The sequence below is a fragment of the Temnothorax americanus genome, unplaced genomic scaffold, assembly GCF_048541705.1.
Source record: "Temnothorax americanus isolate GAGA-0224 unplaced genomic scaffold, ASM4854170v1 Scaffold23, whole genome shotgun sequence".
In the NCBI taxonomy this organism is placed as follows: domain Eukaryota; kingdom Metazoa; phylum Arthropoda; class Insecta; order Hymenoptera; family Formicidae; genus Temnothorax; species Temnothorax americanus.
In genome coordinates this window covers 1,337,204-1,363,809 of record NW_027509371.1, presented here as the reverse complement: position 1 = coordinate 1,363,809, position 26,606 = coordinate 1,337,204, and the positions used below count along the sequence as shown (strand labels likewise).

The 26,606-nt window shown below is 38.3% G+C and overlaps 4 protein-coding genes and 1 pseudogene across 12 annotated transcripts; 3 read left to right on the top strand and 2 right to left on the bottom strand.

The window, feature by feature from the left end:
* Window positions 1–36: 36 nt before the first annotated feature.
* On the bottom strand, window positions 37–6,248 carry Koko (cyclin Q). 4 transcript variants are annotated; one of them, XM_077407787.1, is made up of 6 exons: window positions 6,227–6,248; window positions 1,211–1,344; window positions 983–1,080; window positions 692–910; window positions 294–524; window positions 37–195 (listed from the first exon to the last, which is right to left on the bottom strand). In XM_077407787.1, the coding sequence occupies exons 2-6, from the start codon at window positions 1,335–1,337 to the stop codon at window positions 100–102; spliced, it is 771 nt and encodes a 256-aa protein (XP_077263913.1). In that variant the 5' UTR covers window positions 1,338–1,344; window positions 6,227–6,248; the 3' UTR covers window positions 37–99. The 4 variants fall into 4 exon arrangements, with proteins under 4 accessions (XP_077263913.1, XP_077263910.1, XP_077263912.1 ...); XM_077407784.1 differs by lacking the exon at window positions 6,227–6,248 and adding an exon at window positions 3,165–3,187; XM_077407786.1 differs by lacking the exon at window positions 6,227–6,248 and adding an exon at window positions 1,542–1,733.
* On the top strand, window positions 3,930–4,048 carry LOC143898512 (5S ribosomal RNA; annotated as a pseudogene).
* Window positions 6,249–6,397: 149 nt separating the features above from the next.
* On the top strand, window positions 6,398–12,061 carry Thor (eukaryotic translation initiation factor 4E binding protein thor). Its single transcript, XM_077407788.1, has 3 exons — window positions 6,398–6,972; window positions 11,206–11,364; window positions 11,576–12,061. The coding sequence occupies exons 1-3, from the start codon at window positions 6,831–6,833 to the stop codon at window positions 11,623–11,625; spliced, it is 351 nt and encodes a 116-aa protein (XP_077263914.1). The 5' UTR covers window positions 6,398–6,830; the 3' UTR covers window positions 11,626–12,061.
* Window positions 12,062–12,861: 800 nt separating this feature from the next.
* On the bottom strand, window positions 12,862–18,277 carry Sting (transmembrane protein sting). 4 transcript variants are annotated; one of them, XM_077407778.1, is made up of 3 exons: window positions 15,588–16,327; window positions 15,063–15,222; window positions 12,862–14,548 (listed from the first exon to the last, which is right to left on the bottom strand). In XM_077407778.1, exon 3 carries the CDS (start codon window positions 14,308–14,310, stop codon window positions 13,216–13,218), a length of 1,095 nt encoding a protein of 364 aa, XP_077263904.1. In that variant the 5' UTR covers window positions 14,311–14,548; window positions 15,063–15,222; window positions 15,588–16,327; the 3' UTR covers window positions 12,862–13,215. The 4 variants fall into 4 exon arrangements, with proteins under 4 accessions (XP_077263904.1, XP_077263903.1, XP_077263905.1 ...); XM_077407777.1 differs by lacking the exons at window positions 15,063–15,222; window positions 15,588–16,327 and adding an exon at window positions 18,158–18,277; XM_077407779.1 differs by lacking the exons at window positions 15,063–15,222; window positions 15,588–16,327 and adding an exon at window positions 17,669–17,896.
* On the top strand, window positions 16,519–26,167 carry LOC143898356 (macoilin-1). 3 transcript variants are annotated; one of them, XM_077407765.1, is made up of 12 exons: window positions 16,519–17,307; window positions 18,155–18,296; window positions 18,386–18,512; window positions 18,680–18,809; window positions 18,938–19,004; window positions 19,120–19,333; window positions 19,430–19,688; window positions 19,771–20,010; window positions 20,223–20,399; window positions 21,310–21,588; window positions 21,686–21,879; window positions 22,116–26,167. In XM_077407765.1, exons 1-12 carry the CDS (start codon window positions 17,228–17,230, stop codon window positions 22,370–22,372), a joined length of 2,166 nt encoding a protein of 721 aa, XP_077263891.1. In that variant the 5' UTR covers window positions 16,519–17,227; the 3' UTR covers window positions 22,373–26,167. The 3 variants fall into 3 exon arrangements, with proteins under 3 accessions (XP_077263891.1, XP_077263892.1, XP_077263890.1); XM_077407766.1 differs by having other exon boundaries at window positions 19,120–19,336; window positions 20,241–20,399; XM_077407764.1 differs by having other exon boundaries at window positions 19,120–19,336.
* The last annotated feature ends 439 nt before the right edge of the window (window positions 26,168–26,606 follow it).

Sequence of the window (26,606 nt, the reverse complement as noted above, 5' to 3'; positions counted from 1 at the left end):
CTCGTAATTAAAAAAGTGTATATAAAACAACTGCCATAGTTTGTAATGTACGGAAAGTGCTTTATTATTGTAATAGATACAGATACGCGCTTATTACTATTAATTGTCTCTCGTTTCAGGTTCGTCATCATATGCCGCCATGATTTTTTCCATAATTTCCCATAACTTATCCCTCGCTAAATCTTTGCAGAAAACCTGTGTGGTGATAAGAAAATTTACATATAAATCTATCGACTAACATAGAAAAACGGACAAAAAATTTTGTAGCATCATGTGTACTCAGTAATACTTACATTGAACCACGGCTGTTGATCACACTCGTCCATTAGAGGTACGACCACGCCGTAAATTTGTAATGACAAGTTGATACAAGCTATCGCTGTTAAGTTCGGTGGATAGTCGAGAATAGCTGGGGAATGATGAAAGTCTTGTAGCAGTGCCATGCTAGTTTTGGCGACCGGATACTTGGACCACTCCTCTTCACCAAACCAAGCTTGCAAAGATCGCAGATAATGAAGCATGTACTATAAGGAAACATAATGCGGTTATTTATGCGTTATCACATATGTCTGTTAACGTTATCAGTTAGGCTGTGTTCCAAATTCACCCTAGTTAACTAAAATGCTAGTGTACGTAACGTTAACTGGAGTAAATTTGGAACACAGCCTTAGTAATATTTACAACACTTTACCTTGTGCGGATGCACAGGCGTGACTTGAAACTTGAGCATCCTCATGATCAGAAGTTCAGCTTGTACGATTGCATCCCTCATACTCCAATACTGATCGCCAAGATCGAGCGGCTGAGAACCTCTGTGAAGCGTGTTGTAAGATACATTCATTACGTCTCTTATCTTCAGCGTATCATCCTTTACTTTACCAGCCAGATAAAGGCAAGTTGCAGCTATGAGCTAAAAAAAAAAACCAAATTCTGTCGTATTTATTAAGAACTTATCGAGTCTTGAAGTACCATCCGTTCTTACATAATTATCATAACCCTGTGCTGTCGCTTCTTTAATAAATCTGTGATATAATGTTGCAGCGGTAGCTATCGTCAATGGGTGAGCCTCCAATTTCAAACCTAAATTCAGACGAGCGTTTTATTAAAGACTTTACCTTTTTACGGTAAACACAAGTTTTCTAAAGCTCGACAAATTTTCTAAAGTGCCTAACAACTTTCCAATGGTGAGATATCGTTGCACCCAACATACCGCACTCGAAGATAAATCGAGAAACTGTGAAACTGTCGCTGGACTTGGTATAATCGATCGTAATACTCTTTTGTAATGTATTCCTTTTCTCGCGCTGCATCGCGAGAACGTCAATCACGTCTTTCATCTTTGAGCTAAAACGAAACGACGTGTGAATTTAACGTAAAAAGAAAACTAAACATCATTCGAACATACGAAAAATTAGCTGTGAAAATAACAACGCATATCCGAATCACATTGCGTTGCGAAAATACTGAAAAGCTTTTGATCTGTCAAGAGTAAGCTGGTGTATAACCTTATGTCAGTGTCATCCAATGTGAACTCATTGTACCTGAGAGTCTCGGTGCCGCTTGGCTCTGAGGGATTCATCGCGGAATATACTGTCTTTGGCGAGAAAGGTTTCGTTTAAAAATCGTAAGCGCGTCAGTGAGAAAACTCTATTATTTTCCCTCTGATTCAGGTACAAGAGATCCGTCCACACAGTCCACGCAAATGTAATAATCGTAATAAGGAATTTCCGTCAAGAAAACGGTTTATAATTTCAGCGTCAACGTCAAAGTGATGAACTAAATGTGTGTCACGTGACGAGTAGCGCTTAAATTCAAATCTACATTTATATAGCAAATATATATATAATGCCTATCTAATAATTGTGTATATATATTATGTATATAATTATGTACATGTATATTATTGACCATAATATATATACATAAATATTAATATAATTAATAAACAGGAAAAGGAGATTAACGCTGGTTTAAAGAAATCTCCCTCCCCCGTTGATTAATATTTATTTCTTACAAATATATATGTATACAATTATCATAGGATTATAATAAGCACTTGCGAGGAGTGATAATTGAAACGCGCACACCGCTTCTCTTCTACACACAAAGCATATTTTTAACATAATATTTTTAAACATTTACACATACAACAAATTAATCAAATAAAGTATCTGTTAGGAAAAATGTTAGCATTTATAAATCATTTATATTTTTCTAATTTAAAAAAATATGTTTATTAATAAAAATAAATTAAATACTAAAATAAATTATTTGATAATTATTTGTATATATACGCGGCTTTATATATATATATATATATATATATATATATATATATATATAAAGACCAGTTTCAATATACTTTTAACTAAATATAAAACATGTGATTACGGATTAGTTGATGGTATATATACTCATAAACTTGAAATTCAAGTGACAAATTATGAATATGAAAATTACTTCACAAAGGGTCAACAAGTAGAAATAAAAGGATACATAAAAATAGCAAGTTTTAGTAATATATTAATAAAATCTTTGAAAAATAATTGTATTATTTTTTTTAATGACATGAATTTATCTTACAGATGATATCTTCTATTTATATATATATTAGAGAAATGGATAATATATATATATATATATATATATATATATATATATATACATCGAATATTTTAAATTATTAAAAAAGAAAATTATCTTTTGCTGAATATTTAAAGAGCTCTTTTTGTAATAGGCTTTGTTCGAACAAAGAGCTTTTAATAGTATTAATAAAAGGATATTACCAAATAAAATTATTCGCACTAATTTTTGCACTAATTTTCGCACTAATTTTTCATAAAATAAACTTTGTTCATATAACAGAAAATCTTTATTATTATTAAAATATTAACAAAAACATAATATTAATATGCTTTATAAAATTAGTTAATTCTATTATTTAGTTAATTTATTTATTAATATTTTAAATTTTTTACAGATTGCAGAATTATTTAGAAAACTGTTAGTTGTCATTTAACAATCCACCCAAGTAGCAAAGTGACGTCAAATGACGTCTTAATAACGTCGTCATGACGTCAATATAAGACGTTATTTAAGACGTCATTTAACGTCACTTTGCTACTTGTTGGGCAATTTATTACTTATTCACTTAATTATATTACTTTTTCATGTTCCTTTGTTTTCGGGAGTATTCTTCTTTCTCTTTATTTTTATTTATTACTGGCATTCTTTTTATTTTATTTATTAGTGGAATTTATTTCTTGTCCACCTCGTTGTTATCACTTTTCTAAGTTTTCTGACCCACATGATGTTTCCATGACAACCGCTTGCGCAGTATGATGCGCAGTCGTCTACTCAATGCTCGTAGCTCGTATATACTTCGACGCTTGTGATCTGGATATAACTTCGCTACCAAGTCTTGTAGTACATATAACAATTATGTATTTATGCACTTATTTTTTTGTTTTTTAACAAACGGTTAGCTGGCCAGAAGGTTATATAACTTACTTTAGGCAGTATAGTCGGGGGACATTTTTTTAAACTAATTTTTTTACCAATTAATTTTTAGGTTCTTGTTTTTTGTATTTTGTTTTTTATTATTATAATTTTTACTTTTTTTTTAATTTCTCGAAAAAAATTTTTCAAGTTCCATAAACTATATTTTGCCTACAAAACGTTTTTTTTTTATTTTCTACGATTTTTTTTTACCGAGTTATACGATTTTGAAACTAAACCTGTACTTTTTTTGGAAATGATGTTGGTACTCGACGAAAAATCATCGTAAACAAAAAATTAAAAAGGCATTTTTAAAGCCTGAAGTTTCAAGTTTAACGCACTATCGGTAGTTTAAAAAATTTTTTTCTTTCTTATAATATGAAAATTGATGAAAAAGTGTGTTATTATCTCTTTGTAAAAAAGATACTTTCGCCAACGGTCAAATCACGTTGAACCTACAAGTTCTCGTCCGATCACTTAAGTCAAGCAACGTTGAGCGCGGTTAGTACTTAAATGGGTGACCGTTTGGGAACACCGCGTACTGTTGGCGTTTTTTTTTTTGTGGAATTTACTTATTTTATGTGCCTGAAAGATTTTTTTTTTTAATTGTAGTTATATACATTGTCCATTATTTAAATTAATTAAAATAATAGCATGTAATATATTATTTAATTGTATATTATTATTTTAGTTAATTACATGAATATCAAGAGACACGGTATAGCGTCTCGTGCCAAGTACACGCGAAGCGAGACCGCACCGTGACTCTTTTACGCGAACGCACGAGTTGCGAGTACCCGAGATTTTGAGATCTCAATAACCGCTCAACCGATCAAGTTCTAAGTATATACCCAATCGATAACTTGAGTTATTATTTATGTAGAATTTACTGTTATATAATGCGCTGAGGAAGACCCCAAAAAGGGTCGAAACGTTCGTAACTTTGACCATATGTATTTTATAATAAATTTGAGCGGTAAAACGGCACTCTTGGCTCTTATTGCCCGTATTAAATTTTAATTTTTTGAATTATTATATTATACATGAAAACTCCAAGGAGATGCATACACAAATATTTAAAAAAAATTGAAGTACTATTGCAATAGCATATTCTTGAGACGAAATCAAGTGAAGAAGTTCTGTACCACTTTTCCCTCCGACAAACAATTGCCGAGATATCGTAATAAGCTAAATATTGAAAAAAATTGCTAAGTTTTCCTTGAATATCTCAAAAAGTATCAGGCAAACAGAAAAATGTCTCAGACAAAAGTTGTTCAAATTCATTAGTAGAAAAAAATGATACAATAAAAAATTGGGGTTTCCATTTTAAAAAATCAAGTTGGGTCTTATTGGGTCTAAAGTTGGCGCCGGACCCAAAATTTAGTCAGCTCATCTGGTGGTCTCCTCTAAACCATACAATTTTTGTCCGAAACATTTTTCAATGAAATCATCGATTCCCGAGATATTACGCGGTGCGAAAGTTAAAATGGGACACCCTGTATACTATAATTTTAGTTAATTACATAAATATATTAGTATCTATTTATTAATATTAATATAAATATACGGCATGTTCGATTCGATATAATGAAAGATGGAGATAGATTGGGGAGATAGATTAGGGTCAAACTGAAAAGAAAAGTCGTTTACCATTTTGCAAAATTTGCAATAGTTATTGAGTTATTAACTAAAATGTTTGAGCAAATAAGCGCATGAGAAGCGGTAGACCGGACTCGGTAGAGTTCTTCGTCTAAAAGTAAATGGCATCCTGCCTCCTCTTTACAGAATGCAATACGGCCAGAGCAAGTGGTACAGTTGAATACAAAGTCGGAAATGTGTATTTGTGAGTGTGTGTAGTATGTTACTGCGTGTGGGTGTCCGTAGTGATAAACTCGAGTCCGTGGGTTCGTTAGACCCAAAGGATCGTGCAGATTAATCCTCCCTGGACTAATCCGGGGACTCGGTATGGCACATATTTTCCACGTAACCAATCAGAAGTGTGAATATGCGTTAATGGGAAACGCGAAACGCTTCTGATTGGTTACGCGGAAAATACATGCCATGGGACATTACCTTTATGGAGATATACTGGTTGTCACAGTGATGTCACGAGTCTCGCGAGCCAATGAGAAGGCGTTTCGTTTACACGTTTGTATATTCGAATATAACTTTTTTAAACAGTTTAAAAAAAATTAGACAAACAAAAATGTATTTATAACAATTTTATATTATTTACATTATGCTAGGTCTACAATGCGAGTCGGAAGAATTGACCAATCACAATCGAATTTGAGGAGAATAATCGACTGTGATTGGTCAATTCTTCCGGCTCACGACTTTACGACTCGCATTGTAGACCTAGCATAAGGCGAGCGCCTGGTAGTATGCGCTCACGTATTAAGTGACACCCTGTATAATATTATATATTTTTTTCAAAGCATTTCACTTTGACCCAATTACTCAGATATTTAAATCGATAATATCCATAATGGTGTCACGTTCAGCAGAACGTTTATTTTGCAATTGTTGGACGTTTTCTGAGCTCAGATTGGATTATTCTTTTAGATCTAGAGGATCAATGCAATCTGAGCTTCGAAAACTTCCAACAGTTGCAAAATAAACGTCCTGCTGAACGTGGCCATATTATTTTTCAAATCCACTTGAGCCCGCTAAATCCGGCCGAGAGTCACGAAAATTTACGTATATGGCCGGCTATCTTCGGTATTACCTCGTCGATGTCGATTCTCACCCCCTTCCACCAACCATCACGCGTCTTTTGTTGCGAGTCGGTCGCATTGCCTCCCCCCCCCCCCCCCGAATATCCTACGAAAGGGCGAGAGGGTGGGGAAAGCTTATATAAGCGGATGTTGGCTTATCGCGTTTCACGGCATACGGCTGACGGCATATTGCGGCGTATTGCGTGAGACGAGTCGATGCCCACCCCGTCGTCATCCGTCTCGCAGGTTATGTCGCGCTGAGTCCGACAGCGCGCATTCAAATCGCATTAAAATTCGCACGTGGAACCGCGCGCGTGTACTTATCAGTCTCTGCCCGCCGCGACTGCACGAGCGAGAGAGAAGCCGAACCGGTTATAAAAGTCACACGCTCCGTCCTCCATTAGGAATCGCGTGCATACCCTGCTGCCGTGCGCAACGGGTGCCGCGCTTATCGCTAATAGCGACGCCGGACTAGAGAATTCTTGCCCTTGCCTTTGTTTCCCACGGCGGGCGTGATCGTGACGCGAGGAGGAGAGAAGAAAGAGAGAAAAACCGCGTCCAAATTGACGCGCAAAGTATAAACGCGACGCGAAATAAGAGAGACGCAACTACGAGATGTCGGCGTCTCCCATCGCCAGACAGGCAACCCAGAGCCAGAGCATACCATCCAAGCGGATCGTCATTCACGATCCCAACCAGCTACCGGCCGACTACTCGTCCACACCCGGGGGCACGCTCTACTCCACCACGCCGGGAGGTCAGTGTATCCGTCTTTTGCGTTCCGTCTCTTTCTCTCTCTCTCTCTCTCTCTCTCTCATCAAGATGCTTTCCTTAAGTAACCTCGCGCGTGGTTCCGAGGCTTCCAGACTGTATAGCCCATTCTACAATAGCCGTAAAGTATGCATTAAGTCGTAAGCAGTAAGCTATTGACTAATGGGATTTTTACAATCCAAGAATGATCGGCTGTAGTTGGTCAATTTTTACTGCTTACGTCTTAAAAGATACTTTTACGGCTATTGTAGAATGGGCTTATCACTGACCATCAACCGCGCTTCCTACAGCTTGTTGCAGATCATGCATTTATAAGTATCGTTAAGAACGTAAATTTAAAAACAGATCGCACTGAATCAACGTCGGCAATCTGCGGATAAATATCTGCGAAGAACGAGATAAAAAAAATGTTCTTTCTCTCCTTGAATCATATGTGCACCCGCCCACCCGGGATCTATTCTTGCAAAAAAAAAAAAATAATAATAATAATAATAAAAAGGTAAATTGTGAGAATCTCGAGATTTCCCGACACAGTACCCGAAGTCGTTTGCGACCTCGGCAAATAAAATGCGCACGTGCAAGATGTCGTCAAGGCCATTGGTATTTACGCGCAGCGCGACATGCGATTATATATATATATATATCTATCCCTCTCTTTCTCTTTCGCGCGCCCGCACGCATGCACGCAGACTCGATAACACCGAGACGGTGTTACGTAATTGCGCGTTTCGGCGCGGGTTTGTTTGACCGCCCGTCTGCGTGAAAAATATTTGAGTTAATTTGAGACTTTTGCGTCGCACGCGAAATTATACTCCTCCCGAAATAGTCGGCCAATTATCGGTTCGCGAAAACGCAACAACCTTGACGTTAATCCACCATCAATATGCGGAGCTACGTCCGACAGATCGTTAGTCAAAAATCTTTAACACTCTCCGTCTGTATACGTTTTTTTTTTTTGCACCGTGGAGTGTATACGTGGACCGATCACGTTTGACCTCAAAGTATTTAGAAAAATCGGAAAAAATTCACATCTGTCTACCTTGTAGTTGACGATTTTATAGTCATTTTGATAATCATTGTTTATTTAATGTTTTCTGATGGCAGGCTTGCAAGTTTTACAATTGCGAGCAGATATTTTGGCTCGAACGCCGTAGACCCACGTATACAGACGAAGGGATAAATATTACGTAAATATAGGAATATTTCTGTATTCAGATCTTATATTTTATTATTTTTTATTATTTTTTTTCTATTGTGCGTTATGTTTAATTATTATTTCTGTGTGATTCCGATTTCCCTAATATTTAATATTTATTCTTATTGCGCTAATATATGCTCTATTGTGCGAAAGGCCGAAGTCCACAAAACGTAACATGTTTTCTCTTTTCTAATATTTTCTCCAATCGTCACGTTAATCTTTTTAATTATTGCTCGGTAAAAACCCTGATTTTTATCTGCCGGAGGAAGACAATGAGCAAAAGTTGAACAATACTGAAGAGAAGATTCTATTTCTCTCAAGGAGAAAGTTATTTATTAAATTGACGAAGGTAAAACGAATGTGACTCAAATGACACCCAGTTGACCCAGTGCCACGTCTTGAAGGGTTAATCTTATTGAAGCTGAAGTTCAGATCGCCGGACTCGGCATTGAACGCGATATTACTGAATGCGGGCTCTATACTTATTGCGTTTTTAGCGAACGACAGAAGGATAACTTATCGCGTTTGTGTTTATATTTCTTCGTACGCGCGTCACTCCGATCATGAGGTGGAGTAAAGAGAAGGCGAGCCGCGAAGCAAATATATCCGCTACGCAAAAAAAAAATGCGGAATAAAGTTACACTGGATGTTCCATCACTTCCTTCGGCCTGCGAATTCGAGGTTTTTTCCACGATAATTTCGAGTGACGAATAATACTATTTTTAATCACTAACCGCTATTGATAGACAATTACAGTTTATATCAGACAATATTCCAAATGGACTTTAACAAAACCTAAGGGCCAAAGCACATGTGACAGTCGTAGTCGTGGACGTAAGTAACGCACAAGCTTTGGCGTATCCTGATCTGTCAGGGTCGGGGACTACGACTGTCGTATATCGCTACGCCATGTTGTGTGCTTTTACCCTTAACTCTTGAGATTTAACAAATTAAGTCATCTGATATTAAAAATAAAAAAAAATCGCGTCGTCCAGTAAGTTTGAACGATTTATCATTTTGATTTGAAAAATTGTCAGAGAGAAATCGGATAAGATTGTAAAATTCAAAGATGTATTGTCGGATCTCTTACCGATGACTCTGATCTATTTATCTTGCTTGATTTCGACAGAGTTCGATTGTTAACAATCAACATAACAATACTGTTCTTTTTCTTAAATACCTACAATACATATTACGAAAACCGTAATTTAAACTATTCGCCGATACTCATATGTTAATATTTTGTAATAAATCGTTCTCTCCGAGAGAGCTGCTCGATTTACAAACATAACGAGAGCAGTCAATAAATATTACAATTAGATAAAAAGACATTCTGTAATAAATTACAAAAAAATACAGATGTACGACTTGAAGATCGACAAAAATAATCGCCTTTCTGAACCGTTTCTAGATTTCTAAAAAAAAAAAAAAAAAAAATCTGTCTTCGACTTGAGTTGAAAATATCCAGACTCGAAAGACGTTAATCGTATGAATAAAAAATCTGGCCGAGACATAGATAATTCATGAGCCGCACGTGTGGCGATTCAGTTGACCGCTTCTCTTTCTTTTTTCCTTTCAACATGATCGCAAGCCAAGCTCGATAGCGAGATCGTCGGCGATTCCGCCGATACAAAGCAGGTGAGCCAGGTCGCGTGCACTCAAATACCTCGAATACCGTTTTTGTTCCGCGCCCCGCAACGTTTCCTGGGGCGTTAAACCAAGGTCGAATTAATGCGTGCACGCGCGATACATGTCGAACGTCGCCCAATGCGTAATCGGTGACGCGTAATGTTTATCGCTCGCGTGTCACGCCAGCGCGGCGCGTAGAAAGCCACGGTGGTCCGAAAAACAAGGGTATACACACACTGTACGCAGCGCGAAAATGGCTGGACCTTCGAGATAACTTTAGCCGCGGTGAGCGAGCTTCGAAAATCTCGCGTAACATCTCGACATGTAAACAATGATAGTCAATAGACAGCCGTTTCGCAGATGGACGCAGAACTGCTACGAAATTGTGATGAATTCCATCTTTATCGTTACCCAGATTAGCGAACGATTCTGTCAGACAGAAAAGAAAGACGCTACTCAACCGTAGAAAACTGATTGTTGATTCGCGTAGTTTTTTTTATCCAAGTTGGATCGCACTTTACGTTAAAATTTTCCACGTGTGTTACGTCGCACGTGTCATTGAAAGAGAATTTTGCGAAATGAATTCTATTCAAGTTTTTTTTCTTTAAGAAAGTTTTTTTTAGAAAGACGAATTTATTTTGTCTCGTACTAAAGAAACGAAAATAGAGTTAACAAAGATAATGAAATACTTTTGTGTTGTACGGAATAAAAACATACGTGCTCTACACAAATTCTAACGTCTTTCGGTCTTTGTTTCGCGCGTATCTCCATGCTTTCTGCGATTATGTTTGTTTTGGCATCCTCGTCGATCCTTGCACTCCTGTCAAGTTAGGTAGGTGTCGGTGTACAGAAATACATTTGTATAAATAGGCGGTGCGCTTTTCGTATAACCGTCTGGCCATTGTATCGTTCCTGTGTGTGTGTCATCGTTACCATGCCGCTATACGAATTTTTCTTGAAAATCGATTCATTGTCCTATTCTATTGTAGTCAATCTTGCATTTTTCCACGACTAAGAAAAAACAACTACAGCCAATGCCTGAGGCATTAACTGAAATCTTTTTATCGAAATCGGAAATGGCAAAATTATGATTACATCGAATTTGTGATAAAACCAACTTAACTTTGTCCAACAATCGTTAATATATTGCCACCTTATCAGATAATTTTTAATCCTAAGAATTGTCGTTTCAGATTGTACATAAAAATATCAATTAGGTTGTAATAGATAAGAAGTCTTTTACCAAGTTCTTTTTTTTATCGCATATGTCTGTGTTTTGTCAATCGATTTAATAATTAAGAATATATAATGAAAATTTAACACATACCTGAGCAAAAAACTTCATTATAGTCGCAGATTCTATAGATAATTATATCTTCGAATTCTGTGTAGGTACTCGCATCGTATACGAACGTGCGTTCCTGATGAATTTGCGGAATTCTCCGATATCGCGAACGCCACCGCGAAACCCGCTGACCATACCGTCGGAATTACTAAAGGGCAACACACCGGCCATCACGAAGGATCCCGTCAAAAATAACAATAATAAAGGTCAGTTTGTTTCATATTTCTAAATCGATTCTCTTCACGTGACTCTTTCTCTTCCTAAGAAAAAATCTAGAGCGGACAAATATTGCATTGTTTCATAAATATTCTACATTGATGATGATAGTTAGCCCGGTTTATTCGCACGGTTAATATGATGATACACAATATTAATTATATTAGAGAACTTCTCTCACACGTTTGCATAACGTTACAGACTCCCTGGTGATCGAGGAATCCGCAGAGCAGTTCGAGATGGATATGTGAGGCAAATGCAATGTACCGCCGTCCGTGACGACTGAAATGTGTTCACAGCCACGCTCGAAAGCATTGTTGATCAAGTCTTATGACAATCGCACGGAGTATATGGCTGACACGCCTTAATTCTGTGCCTTTTTACCAGTGGTCTTATTAAGAATTATGAATCTTTGAAAGATTATATCCTTGACGAAAGGCCATATCTTATTCATATGTATTGTATACAAATCATTTAATTCTCGACGCTAGTTCTTTTGACCAATGTAATACGTAGATTTGCATATAAAGAACGGCCGTGGATGTGAAGGTGCTTGTGTCTATGCGACATTAGCGATCTCTTATATTTTACATGTCTTCCTTTTTGAAGTGGCCAAATGTTTTGTAACGTATTTCGTAAGGAACTTGTATCTGTGAATAAATGATGCGTACGTTTTATACATATAAATTTTACTGTTATTATTTTGTACATTGTACAAAGATGTTCAAATACTATGTATAAAATGTGACAATTACATTGAGCAATGAGAAGTATCGTAACTATATTCTTGAGCAAAAATATCTTATGATAGTTTGAGACCAATCAAGGCGTATATATAAACATTACATAACAAATAAAAAATTTTGTATAACAAAATTAAACTTCATATTTTTTAAGAAATTATGTTAAATTTTGTGCTTGTGCTTTTAATTCCAAATTGTCACAATTTTGTTTTGGAAAAAAATATCTGTAAAAGTCTCCTGAAAAATTATAACTTCGCAGTCACAATACTTTTCAAATATCTTCAAAAGTCGTTGAAAAATAAGTCAAAATATAGAAATAAAGAGAAACGTTATTTACGAATAAAATAGTCATAACGGTTGAATACAATTTTTAAACTAGTGGATCAAAAAAGTATTTGCACACCCAATTTACTTACAATAACTTTATATTCGAAGGAATAATACATAATAAGTAATTTATTACATACAGTATATGTATGTATGCCAAACTAGAATCAAGCTCAACAGGGTCTTCTTTCCCCGCTAATTTTTCCAGGCCCGTTCCCTTGGCAGTGGTTTCGCTAGATAGTAGACAGGGACAGTGGAAATCTCGTTAATCATCAGTTATTCATACTCGGTTAATCATACAGTATATGTAATAAGTTACTTATAGACACAATTCGTAATTATGTATTTGTATTATTCCTTCGAATAAAGTTATTTGTAAGAAAAAACTGGGTGTGTAAATACTTTTTCAAAAAACTCCACTGTATGCAATAATATTGGATCACACGTATATGCTTTTATTAGCAAATTCAATCAGTTATGCTAGAAACTGTCACACATAACAAAAATCTTTAGCAAGACGGATACTTGATATTTCATCAAACGCAGTGCTTATATTACATTAGATCGTTCTTGCATTATAAATGTAAAAATCAAGGTAAAAATATTATATAAATTCATATATAACAATCTTTACAATACGTAAATGCAGTATAAATGATCGTATTTATTATTAATTATATTAAAATACTATCAAAATTACAACGACAGGTATATATTTAATTATAAACGTTATCACAGGACACGTACGTGTCGTTCAACTTCTCTTGACACTTACGCAGAATCTCTTATTTCAGATATCCTTTCTAAGATTATTGTCGCGACATTAACCTTGTCTCCCTTCGCGTCGTAATCGTTATAATAAATTAGTTCACACAAATCTCGGGTATCTGGCTCGCTTCGCAAGGCGTCTCGCAGTTTTCTATAGAACATCTCGATAATCTTACGTTTGTATCGCTTGTATACGATAGATTCGGGATGATTGTGCTTCTGTACCTCGTGGTACGTTAACAAAGGCGTTGCACCTTCCGCCACCACGTACACCGGCTCATTACCTGAACTTCTTCCACCGGGATATATCTTGTAAGCGCCGTTGCGGTACGTTCTGCGTATGTTACCGGCCCGGTTGCGTACCTCCTGCTCCAGCTCGCTGGCGCTCTCCATCCACTGGGACGCCCCCTTCAAATCCGACGGGATGTATCCGGACGACGGTATCAAGATAAACAGCTTGCGTACCGGGAACGTCACGTTGTGATTGTCCTCGAAATTCTCAATTTTCTCAACTATACCCTTCGTGGAAGTTCCGGTGGACGGTAAGATCAGTCGCAGGTAGCCATAGTAAAAGCTGTAAGCCATACCTGTGCCGTAATCCAGACCCTTCATGGCACCGAGATCGGCCAGCGACCCAGTCTCCCACTCGGCCAGGTTGCACATCCTGAGCAGCCAGAAGGAGAACATTATCAGCGGCACGCAGACGCAGGGTCCGAAGTCCCAGGCGTAGTTGAACGGACACGCGCCGATGCCGCCGATCAGGCCGAAGACCAGCAGCACGCCGACAACGACGACCATCGCCGACGGGGTGTTGAGGGTGAAGTGATATTTCACCACCGACCAGAAGCTCTCCTCGGACTCCTGGCCCACATCCGTGGTGAACGTGACCAGCGTCTGGCACAGGCGCAGCGTCGTGTCGCAGAGCAGGAGGATCACGAGGAAGACGGAGGCGACGAAGGAGGTCGCGACCACCGACACCACCGCCCGGTCCTTCGTCGCCCTGTACACGGCCGAGGCGAAGACGGCGACGAGAATGACGCTGTACGCCACGTAGGTCATCAACTTACGATCGTCCGACGAATACTTCTCGTTCTCCATCCTTGCCGGGCTCTCGGGCTCTGCCGTCGTTCATCCGAGTCAAATCCAATCGAGTTGCCAATAATGCCAATATTGCCAATTCGATCCGCTGGCAGTTCGATCCGGCGCGGGATTCGGGAAAGATCCACCGGGCGACAAGCTCCCGAGGAAACGCGTGGGGCGCCGCTCACCGCTGCATCAAGTGACGTGCTTGCGTCAAATGGACACACCTCGCACACCCGTTGTCCTTCCGCGAATTCTATATATCGAAATACAACGCGAAAGACGTTTAAAGGCTTGTCCAGATGGGCTCGCATAATCGCGCGTAACGTGCCGCGACGAAGCCGACCAATCGTGACCAATCGCGCGTCCAACGTCACGTTGCCGCGCTCTACATCGAACGCGTAATTGGTCGATTTCTATTATTTTTTCTTCATATATGCATGTGCATCGCGCAGCTTAACGATCGCCGGCCAACCGGGCGACGCTTTTTTATCTCACTTGCGTAATCATTGAACGCGAGGAATAATAAACTAATTGACGCGTTACATCGCGCTATTGTAAATATTCATAGTTTGCACTTGAACTAGAGAAGAGTATTTACGTACTTTGCATATCCGGTAAGCAAGAAACATCAATAAACATTTTAACTGTATTGCATTAACGCCACAACGTTGTTGCAAGTGTAGTTGAAACGTTTCTTGATGTTTCTCGCTTACTGTATATTGATGTATTTATGAATGACGTTACACACACACACACACACACACTACCTTTGTTCTTTTTCATATCTATGAATTATACGGAATGTTTCCTAAGTGCAAAAAATTGAAGGGAATATTCCGTAAGCTTATTTCAGGAAGAAAAGATCCTGTATATTGCTATCCTTTTTCTTCTCATTTTAGCACACGTTTGAGATGAAATATACATTCCCTGAAATGTGAATATTGATGAAGTAAAAATGAGGAGCAAACTCGTATGTGTAATAGAATAGTGTAGAGTCATCAAGGGCCAATAAACAAACAAACAAAAAATTTTTTTTATCCTTTAATTTTGCTCGTTTACCGGCTCTTAATCACTTTACGGTATGTGAATATTGATTTAAAACGAAATGCAAATTAGTGGAACGTTATACATATACGCATCGACTCGACCGAGTTTCGAATAGATATAGGTATATCCGTTTCTCATGTTACACCTGAATACACACACGGGACATAATCGTATACTTTTATCCAGGTTATCTGTTAGGTTAGACGTGACTCTTGACGCGTTTAGAAAATATTGGATATTTGTACCAAGCAAATATATCGAAGGTCGGTCCTCTCTAACGTTGCTTCTCTGATCTTGATCCCAGGAGCACGATCCTATGCGTGATCTCTCGATCTACTCCGGCTCGCTGGGTAAGCTGGGTTCGCAGCGGGCAGGGATCAGGGATCCGCGATCAGAGATCAGACATCAGACGCGAATACGACGACTAAACAGTTGACAGTCCGCGTTTAAAGCCCCTTGCACAATAGGCGACGGCGACGGCGACGGCGACGGCGACAGCGACAGCGACAGCGACAGCGACAGCGACAGCGACAGCGACAGCGACAGCGACAGCGACAGCGACAGCGACAAAGTTGCCGACAAAGGTATAACTTATTGTGCAAGCGGCTTATAACACTTTTGACTTTTGACAGTTTTGACAGCGCGACAAGAGGACAATTGAATTGAACTTTCGGCGAGTCGACGAGCGCTCGGATTTGGCGGGAAAGCCGTTCGCTCGCGACACGGCCCTTTATCGTTGGAACGGGAGGAAGGGGGAGGGGGAGAGGACGGAAAGCGCGGTTCCGCTTTCCGCTTTCCGTGTCGCACGTCGCACCTGCCGGTCGCGCCGAGAACGAGGAAGAGTTGGGACTCCTCGCGATTTCGTAACCTCGAGGCGACTCAGGACTCAGGCGACGCGCGAGATAACCCCGTAGGTTCTCGGACGCAGCTGCAGCTGCACGCACCGAAAGTCCCTCCGCCGCGGGAGGAAGCCGCAAGCCGCCACCTCCTCGCGTCCTCGCTTGGTAACGCGCGCCGGGAAGGGAGAAAGAGATAAGAGAAAAGGACGGAATGAAAAGAGAAGCGTGACGCGTTGGAGGGACGGGTGGGTGGCAGGGGGTGGGAATGGTGGGGTAGACGAAGCGGCGCGGGTCGCGGCTCGCGGCGCGTGTTGCCAGGTCGCTGCTGTTAACGCGAGTGAACGAGCCGATGGACCGACCGCAGCACGGTCGGGAGACATCTACGATCGATAAAGGCTCGTAGAGACCTGAGAGAGCCCGAAATCGTGTCGTGAGACGGAAAATCGCGCGCGCGACAGAGAAGAGAGAGAGAGAGACAGAGAAAGATCAGCCGGCGAGCGAGGCGAGGAAGCGATCAAAGCGAACCGAGCGAGGAAAACGTCTTTAGCGATTTTTCGCGACGCAAGCGGGACGGTGTCGGCGGCGGCGACGACGGCGACGGTGGTGGTAGTGGTGGCGTCGGTGGTGCGCTGCGCTGCGCCCTGCGCCGCGCGATTAATACAATCGGCAGGTGATTTCGCGTCCGCTGATTAAAGCGCCATGTCCCGCGATGGACCAATCAGCTGCTTGGTAAACCGCCGTGAGACCTCGAGTCTGTCCACGGACGAATGACAACAAAAGAGACTGATAGAAGTCGCGCGCGCGTGAGAGCGAACGAGCCGAGGCCCGAGTTTTTTCGCACGCGAGTGTGTTACCCCCGCGCGGTGAAGAGGCCCTCCCCCCCCCTCGAGGGAGAGAGAGAGAGAGAGTGTGCGTGTGTGTACCTATCCGCCGCCGTCGCCGCTCGCCGCGGCCCGCTTTTTTTCCGTTTTACCCCCCCGTAGCGCGCGCGTGTAGCGAGTAACGTCGCTCAAGCCTTGGTGGTGGCGAAAGGTGCCGTGAGGAATATGAAGAGGAGAAATGTCGAGTGCGGTAAGCTTCGGAGGCCCTTGAAACGCAACAAGCTCACCGAGGGGATCTACGGAAGGTAAATTCTCACGCGGCGCCATATGCGTACGCGAGTACGCGTACGGGTACGTACCGTACACCTACGTCGGGGAATGGCCGTTTCCCCTTCGTGATCAAAAAACGTAACCAAAACTTCCCCCTCCCCCCCCTCCTCCTTCCCTCTCTCTCTCTCCCCCTCCCCTCCGCCTCGTCCCGCATCGGAGGAAGCGAATGTTACGGGTCAGGACGACGGCAGTGACATTAATGATGATAACGATGCTAATTATGATGATGATGATGATGATGACGGTGATGAATACGGCGCGGCGGCGGCGGCGGCGGCGATCGCGCGCGCCGAGTGACGCCGAATCGACGCCGCTCTCGTCCCGCTGGACATTTACCTCCGGATCAGATATCCTTAGCCATCCGCGTCTCCGTTTCCGGGCTCTTTCTCTCGCCCCGCGCGGACTCTCGCGTCCAAACGTCTCTCCACATACTTATCGCATACGTGTGTTGTACATACATACATCTCACGTTCCAATGACTCCGTGTGCCGCGTATAGCGGCTTGCGAGCGACCGCGATAACCGACGAACTTCTCCCCCTCGTTTTCTTTTTCTATTCGGAGAACGCGAGATCTCGGCGTTATGTAAGCCCTCCGTGTGTGTTTTCGATAACGCCGACTTGTGTCTTGTATCGCATATCGTCGCACGACCCAAACATATTTACTTAATATATTTTGAGAGAAAAAAAGAAAAACACGGAAAACAGGTGCCTTGCAGAGGCCAACACGATGTAGTTGTACAAAGTATACAGATGTATATCGGTGAATTGTAATTCAGCGAGAATGGCGTTACAATCAAAATAATCCACGTTTGTTTGTTTTAGTACCTTGCTCTATCTGAAGTTTTTTCTGCTATGGGCAATGGTGATCTTGGCAGACTTCATTTTGGAATTTCGTTTTGAATTTTTGTGGCCATTCTGGCTGCTCCTCCGAAGCGTTTACGATTCCTTCAAATATCAAGGCTTGGTGAGTGTCAACGTTGCGCAATTGGAGACTATCGCGCGTACTGGGCGTAATCTCACTGTCTCTTTAATTTTTCTGTTTCTCTCTTTCAGGCCTTCTCTGTATTTTTTATTTGTATTGCACTTACGTCAGACATGATTTGCTTCTTTTTCATCCCTGTGCATTGGCTGTTTTTCGCTGCCAGCACTTATGTTTGGGTGCAATACGTCTGGCACACAGGTACGTGGAAAACAAATTTATTTGAAATATGGACAAGCTTGCAATGTCTATCGAAATAATTTCTCATACTGATATGCTCGCGTCATATTTGTAGAACACTACTCGTAGAAACTCTGATTTTTAATGAATATAAAAGAATAATCAAAAATCATTCGTATTTTATACAGATAAAGGAGTGTGTCTACCAACTGTGATGCTGTGGCTACTATTTCTATATATAGAGGCAGCAGTGCGGTTGCGTGACTTGCGTCATATGCCATTTCACCTAGACCTCTGTCGGCCGTTTGCGGCACATTGGTAATAGTTTTATCATTATTTTTGCAGACAAGTGTAACATCAAAAAACGTTACGCCTCACATATACCTATCGGAATAATCTATTGGCGTTTATCTCCAAGTAAATTTTTCTGCAATGTGTATTTCCAGCATTGGCTATCCTGTAGTTACATTGGGCTTTGGTTTCAAGAGCTATGTAGGCTACAGAATGAGGCAGGTTAGTCTTCAACGATCTTACATTGATTTATTGTAAATAAATATACCTGGATAACGCACACTGTCACGCTGATGTATAATATTTATGTATCTTAATTCATTTTTGCTTTCAACAGAGAAAACAGAAAGACGTGGCAAAGGAGAACGAGTTCTATCTACAATTACTGCAGCAAGCACTGCCTCTAGAGCAACAAGCTATGTCGATGCAGCAAATCCAACCGCAAGTGCAGTCACAAACGCAACAAGTCACTGCGTCGTTAGAACAGCACGTCAAAACTCAAGCACACAAATTGAGTCCACAGTATAACCCAAGTCCTGAAAAAAGCAGAGGTAGCTTGTATTTATTATCAATTACTATCTCGTATACGTGTGTGCCTGTAATTGTTGCGATTACGCGCGTTTTAATATTTCTACTTCGTCTTTTAGAGGGCAATAACAATTCCATAGAAACGAACGTACAAAATGGCGGGGTGCACAATAGTAGCCAGACCACGTCACAAACACAGAGTGCTACTACCAAAAGTACTCATAGAAAATCCTTAGACAAGAGTGAAAAGCAGGAAGAGCAGCATAATAAACACAATGTATCAAATAATTCACCGTCGGACAAGAGCGACAAGAGATTTATACACAGTAATGGAAGTACAGTATCGCACAGTGACATACAGCTCATCGAAAGGCTGGGGTATGGTCGATTTCCATATTGAAAAATATATTTCTTTTTAATTACACTTGAAAATACTTATCGATGCAATTTCTTAAAACAGATCTGTAAATGATTTTGACGTAAACGAGGTAGAAAAGGACAAATCTATCAAGGGTTGCGGACACACCACGATAAAATCACAAACGAACGGTTCGGTAACGGGTAAATGGAATAACGTGAAAGAAAGTCGGGATTCATCATCGACCACCAATGCCCAACGGGAGCGTAAGACTCGACAGGTTAAAAATACGAGTGATATCACGGCAGAGCAACAGAAACAGCAAGACGATTATTATCAAAGGTATATCGTACGAGAGGAATTTTTCTTTTAAATACATTACTATAAGTTACTACAGAAATTCTGCTGATAATCTCACATGTTTTCGAAGGCACAGATTGAAACTCTAATGACAAATCTGGTATATCACACTTAGATGTCAAATTCTATACCGTCTTGTATCTCTTTGATAGACTTCCTATCAGTTTCTTCAGCATGATTTGTCGTTGAAATAGGTTACTGGTGTGTCGCAGGCTCGAGGCAGACATAAAACGTTTGAAATCAGATTTGCAGTCAAGTCGGCAAATGGAACAAGAATTACGATCACAAGTCAATGTCTTGCTCAACGGAGAGCGACAAGCTAAAGGCGACATTCAACAACTCCAACATGATAATGATCAATTGCAAAGCAAGTAAGTGTATTATTTGTAAATTATTTTTATGATTGCAATTATATAACTACGAATTTATATATTTATTTAAAAAATCTAACCAGAGTTAGTATTATTTACTTTTTAAAATAGTATTTTTAATATTTAAAAAATTAATATTTTTTAAATAATATTATTATTTTAACATAATTTTACATTTCCAACTTTTAATTTTAAACTTTATATAAACTATGATGTATTTTACAAATCTGTGGATAATTTTTTTGTCTTGTTTTTTTTTTGTCTGTTGGTATTTGAACAGAAAAAATGTGTATTTAAATATATCTACATAAACTATCCTATTGATATTTTTGAACAGAAAAATTGTATATATAAATATATTTACATAAGCTAATATAAAGGTTTTTTAGTAACTTCAAATTTTATTTAAATTTAAATATACAACATATGTTATATAATTATTCATGCTTATTTTACATATTCTTACGATTTCGATATATACTGGAATTATTAATCATTACGTTCTTTTCTACGTGTATCAATATTCAAACAAAAATTATCATTTGTGGTAGGATATGCAAAAAAGTCTCATTAATTCTTTTAGTTCTTTTTTTAACATTAAACCTGAAAGTGTGTATATAAAAGACATGTGGAACTATAGTTTATATTGTGAAGATTCAATAATTAATTATAAATAATTAATAATTATTATACTTGATATTTATATTTAAAAAAAATTCTTAAATATTAGAGAATTTGTCTTCTTTTTCATACCAAAATTCTTTTGTAAATCCTCCATAAATTTTTTCAAAAAATAACGCAGTATTATTTTTACCATTAGATACGCAAAATTTTGGATTTGGAGGAAATTTTTATTTTGACTCTTGAATAAAATTGAACGAAGTCTATAACATAAATTTCAACATTGTAGATTACATGGTCTAGTAACGGCGCGTCAACTGGATAAGCAAACAATGACATCGTTGGAAAAGCGGGTTGCAGAAGAGCGAAAACAACGTAGTGCGTGCGAAGCGTCCTTGCTCTCCGAACGAAGGGCACGACGAGCTGCTGAAGAGGCACGCTCCGCGATTCCACCGCCGCCACCTCCGCTTATTAGACAAGAGTGCACTGACGCATGTAAAAGTCGAAGATCTCAAATGGAACAAGACCTTAAAAGTCTGCGCCGAGAACTCAAATTAAAGGAAGAAAGGTAAGAGCATAAATTCGTAAACTGTTTTATAACTGTTTTAATAATAAGATTGAAAATATGAGCAATGCGCAAATGTATATATGACACGTTGATTCAGGTGTAACGCATTGGAAAACGACGCAGCACGTTTTAAGGAGAACCACAGAGAATGTGAAATTCTACTCTCCGCACTCAATGCGTTGCAAGATAAAAACGCACATTTGGAAAACAGCTTGAGCGCAGAAACACGTATAAAACTTGATCTTTTTTCGGCACTCGGCGAGGTCAAGCGGCAATTAGAAATCCGAGAAGGTAAGTAACCGCAATTAAAACAACGCTTTACTCGCGTTGTTTCATATATTTTTGCTCCATTTTTTTGTTTGTTTTTATATTAAAAAATTTTTTTTTTTTTTTTTTAGTATTTGTAGTATACGATCGAAGGAAGTGTGAACATTTATTAAAGAAAATAGAAACGCATATATTATACTGCACATTGTTATTGCCCCAGCAATGTATGTATCATATATATTTTTTTTTGTTCAAATCAGGCTTAATCAGATCTCAAGAGAAAGAAATTGAGATGTTGAAAACAAAAATAGCGCAAGATTTAGCTGTGATGCCACAAGACACATTTGGTCCAGCGCCAACCTGTGCGACGTCCAAGCTCCGTTTAAATAGTGAAGTGAGAGTAGCAGGAACAAAAATACGTTCGAATGAAAGTCCGGGGTGTACCGTGTCGAATTTGGATCCGAATGCGACAGCGTACACGCCTAAAAGTTCCCTTGTAGCGTCGACTGAAGCTTAAGGAACTGCAATTCTCTCATCAGAACCCGATAGTAGGATACATCAACTACAAAAGAATGTTTCAAGTTTCTCCGTGGAAATATTATCATTCAGTTTACAAGTACGCAAAAATATGGATTTATCGTTATCAACTGCTGGATCTTTTATGTATCCATCTTCTTTAAAAGACGAGACATATTTTTTTATTATATATGGAAACCTGGAAGTCTTCCATGAGAAACTTCGCGAAACATGTTTTGTATCGTGTCTTGTCGTTTCAAAAAGGAATGGAACCGTTGACATTACTTATGATCATGCGACGCGGCACTGGTTTCTAGAATGTCAAGGAAATCCAGTGACAGTCTTAATTTGTAACATTTTATGCTGTAGGTCGATCTTACGGGATATATAACAATTTATGAATAACCAGTTAATCATAAACTATTTCTTTTTACACGTGCATAAATATCGATAATAATACCTAACAGTTGAAAAAATCATATCTGATCGTTAATTTATATGTAAGTAAAATGTGTTTTATATTTTAAAAGAGTATCTCTGAAAGTGTTTATCTTATACATACATTTGTCATATGCTTAACGTTATGATATAGATTTTTTGTGAACGTTGTGTACATTTTCCAATTATCTCAGAGCACTCGCGAGTTCTATGCTAGAATTCAAATCGATCTTTATGTAAAGTAGCAGGAAAATGATGACAGGTATTTTATTTTGTCAGCAAAGCCACGGTAAACGAGAAGCTGGGAAAAGTTAATATCCATATTACGATCTTCCTGCAGTATATGCCTAAACATACGATGACTTGTCAAAGATGCATTCTTATTCAAGTCGTATAACTGAAGCTAGTCCATCATACAAACTATTTAAATATCATTGGCGTGTCGAGCCATTTTATGTTATGCGATCATCATGCAGAAAATAGCCATTGACAACATAAAAAGAAATATGAGCATTATTCAAGAAGGATCAAAGTAAATGTCACGACGCTAAATTTGTTTTAGGTAATCATAAGCCGTACGATGATACTCTCACATACACACATGCGCATATTTCTGTGCTTTTAAAATTTTCATACTTTTAGTTTAAGAATTTTGTTTTATGTATTGGCTTTTAAAACGGTATGAAGTGGCCATTACATTTTTCGTGTAGGCAAAAGAATATAAATTCCAATGTGATAAGAACGATTGACTCGTAAAACTCGTTAGAAATGAAAAGATGTGATGGCTAACTTGATCTAAATTAAAAAAAAAAAACTTGGCATTTATATAACAATCATGCAGGTAAATGAAACTATGTAATGCCGTATATATTTGGTTAAGAAAAAAAGAAGAATTTAAACGCAAAATGATAATTTTATTACAAGTACAAAGATAGAAAAAGTTATTTTCATATTATAAGATCACTTTATTTAAGTAAGAAGAATATTTATTTCGTTATTTAGCATTGAAAAAAAGTTGATAAAACTACATTGTGACTAGATATAAATATGGATAAAGTTTTTTTTTTCTTATGTGACGTCCATTAATATAATTTCAAAGTTAAAAAGAGAAGTTTTGTTTTCCTTTTTTTAATTATTATTCTTAACGTATATATCTGCATACAATATGTGTGTGTATATATACATATATATGTATGTATGTGCATATTTATGATATATGTTGATATATATATATATGTATGTATATATATTAATTATATACATACCTACATATATATACATACACATGTACAAATACATACGTCTACATATACATACATATGTGTGCAAATATTACATGACTTTGGACAAAATATGGCACCATTGAAGGTATGGTACATAATGTTTACAGAGAGATCTGTGTTTACTCTTATAAAAATATTATTTGTATATGGCGTACATCTAGCGCCAATAATTTTAAATATTCGCGAAAATCGATCTCTATCAGTCTATTGATTCACTAATTACGCTATTTGAGCGGGTGCTATATATTATAATTTCGATTTCGATAGATGTATATACCTTTACCTTGGAAATTGATAAAAATTGTTACTTTAATTTTAATTGGCTTACGTGGAGTATTTGAAAGAGTTGTTTGAAAGAGCACACAATGGCATTACGAATAATTAATCAATAGTGATCAAAAATTGTGTGTATGTGTGTGAGTGAGTGTGCGTGTGTGTGTGTGGAATTGATTGAATAATTAATCGACGTTAATAAAGTTTGCGATTTTATTCTATCCGCAAGAAAGCCAGTACTTGCTTCATTACGTCAAAATGTTGTGTAAACTTGTTAACTATTACGGTCATTCTTCCATAATTGTACATACAAAGCACTGTCATGACAATTTACTTATGGACACTAGTAGTGGATCATGACCAACTAGTCAAGCGAAGGGAGGAAGTTCTACAAGCACAAATATTTATTAGGTATCCAACATTAAAAGTTTTTCGCCTTCTATGGAAAGAAGCGTACAGAACCCTTTCACTTTACTAAGATTTAGTATTTTGGACTCATTGGATAATGTGAATAATGAGTCCACGATTTCCCGAATGATCCACATATAAAGGACGACGTTGTAAAGGCTTTCCCGCACAATGTGTATATTATTAAATTTTAAATTTGTCTTCAAAAGAGCAGTGCTAGTTTGTTACTCATAAGAAAGTTACGTAGATGTTTTCTAATTTGCATATGTTAGTGACGTGTATATCGTGTATACTTGTGGTGTACTTCAGTGCATGAAATAACTCCGACGGTTGCTAATTTACGGGGGAAAGAAGTGGTAAACCGTATGTGCATTTCTGTTTCCGAATTGTTGTCCCAGTGTCAAAGATATTACTTATACTTTACGTTTGATCTTGCGAATAAAATCGTTAAATAAGTTTTCGATTTAGATTTGCGTTTGCTTACACTCGTTTGTACACAGATAATATAGCGAAGACGATATAGACATGTAAATATTTGCCGGAAAGGAACTTTGATACCGCTACGTAAACATATCGGTGTAAATTGTTGGGGCACTTGCGTAGCATAGTCACTTTGATTTACGTTAACGATTAGCACGATTTGCCGATTTCGATTGGATAACGAGGTTTAAATGCTAAAACGACAGGCTTGTCAGTGAGGTAGAAAGAAAGAAAAAAAAAAGTTCAAAGAGACTATTGATTTGTTCCAAAAAAGTCGATCGTGAATAACGTGTACCTGACCAGGACGTGTGCTATAATGATTATTTTTTCTTTTCTTTTCGTTTGCTTTTGGCTAATTTACTTATCTTGGACTTGATTCTACCAGAGAGAAGGCTGGCTTGATAAGCAATTAATATTATGCGAGATAATATCGTATACATTGAGTTATTGTGATATACATAAACATACACACATACACAAAGAAAAACACGCGCAATATACACACACACAGATAAACACGCACATAATCATCATATGTAAATATGCATTCGTTTTACATATTTATTTGTGCATACTCGTACATCGCGTGCACATTGGAATACATACAGCCGTCTACGCGTATACACATACATATATGTGTATAATTACTTTAGTTACTACATAACGATGTTCTCTTATAATAAATTAATAATGAGATCGCTTTTAATCGATCGTTAATAGGTAAGTTTTTCCTATTTCCAAATGCATCATTTCATTTCGCGCGACAAGAAGACGTGCGTAACCAAGGTACTTAATTTTTACGTTATATTTCGTTCAGCATTCTCGGATGCATGTGTGAGAGCGAAAGAGAAAGAGAGAGAGAGAGAGAGAGAGAGAGAGAGAGAGAGAGAGAGAGAGAGAGAGAGAGAGAGAGATTATAGAGACATGCACAAAAGAAAATTCAGGTACTTTTGTAATACCTGCTTCCTGTATAATTTGGAAGTTTCCTGATATTACATAGTTAATTTATTAAGTTGGTGAGGACAATAAAAAAGCCTTTTCGTTTTTATAGAGAGAGATAGAGATTTATATGAGATTTCGACGTCGAATCCGATCAGCAATTCCAATGGGAAAAGTATCGCGGACGTCTTTTCTTTCCTTTTTCTTTTTTACATATTAGTTATTAACGTCTTGTGCGCTTCCACAAACACTTAACTGCGTACTTATTGTCATTGCGTGTAGCATTAAGTTTTACCGTCGCGAGCGAAGAGTGTAGCATATTAAATGCAACAACAACCAGCAACACCGCTATTGATCTCATGTATCGTGCGACCGTAACACGCAAATGCCCTTATTAACGATTCATTACATAAC

What these genes read in the sequence shown, in the direction of transcription:
- Koko (XM_077407783.1), bottom strand. Translation starts at nt 1,579, where the DNA reads ATGAATCCCTCAGAGCCAAGCGGCACCGAGACTCTCAGGTACAATGAG. An exon ending in CACAGGGTTATGATAATTAT is followed by an intron (nt 911 to 982) that starts GTAAGAACGGAT and finishes TTTTTTTTTTAG; the next exon opens with CTCATAGCTGCAACTTGCCT. An exon ending in ATCAACAGCCGTGGTTCAAT is followed by an intron (nt 196 to 293) that starts GTAAGTATTACT and finishes ATCACCACACAG; the next exon opens with GTTTTCTGCAAAGATTTAGC.
- LOC143898356 (XM_077407764.1), top strand. Translation starts at nt 17,228, where the DNA reads ATGAAGAGGAGAAATGTCGAGTGCGGTAAGCTTCGGAGGCCCTTGAAA. An exon ending in ACCGAGGGGATCTACGGAAG is followed by an intron (nt 17,308 to 18,154) that starts GTAAATTCTCAC and finishes TGTTTGTTTTAG; the next exon opens with TACCTTGCTCTATCTGAAGT. An exon ending in AATGATCAATTGCAAAGCAA is followed by an intron (nt 20,400 to 21,309) that starts GTAAGTGTATTA and finishes TCAACATTGTAG; the next exon opens with ATTACATGGTCTAGTAACGG.
- Sting (XM_077407777.1), bottom strand. Translation starts at nt 14,310, where the DNA reads ATGGAGAACGAGAAGTATTCGTCGGACGATCGTAAGTTGATGACCTAC.
- Thor (XM_077407788.1), top strand. Translation starts at nt 6,831, where the DNA reads ATGTCGGCGTCTCCCATCGCCAGACAGGCAACCCAGAGCCAGAGCATA. An exon ending in CTACTCCACCACGCCGGGAG is followed by an intron (nt 6,973 to 11,205) that starts GTCAGTGTATCC and finishes AATTCTGTGTAG; the next exon opens with GTACTCGCATCGTATACGAA. An exon ending in CAAAAATAACAATAATAAAG is followed by an intron (nt 11,365 to 11,575) that starts GTCAGTTTGTTT and finishes ATAACGTTACAG; the next exon opens with ACTCCCTGGTGATCGAGGAA.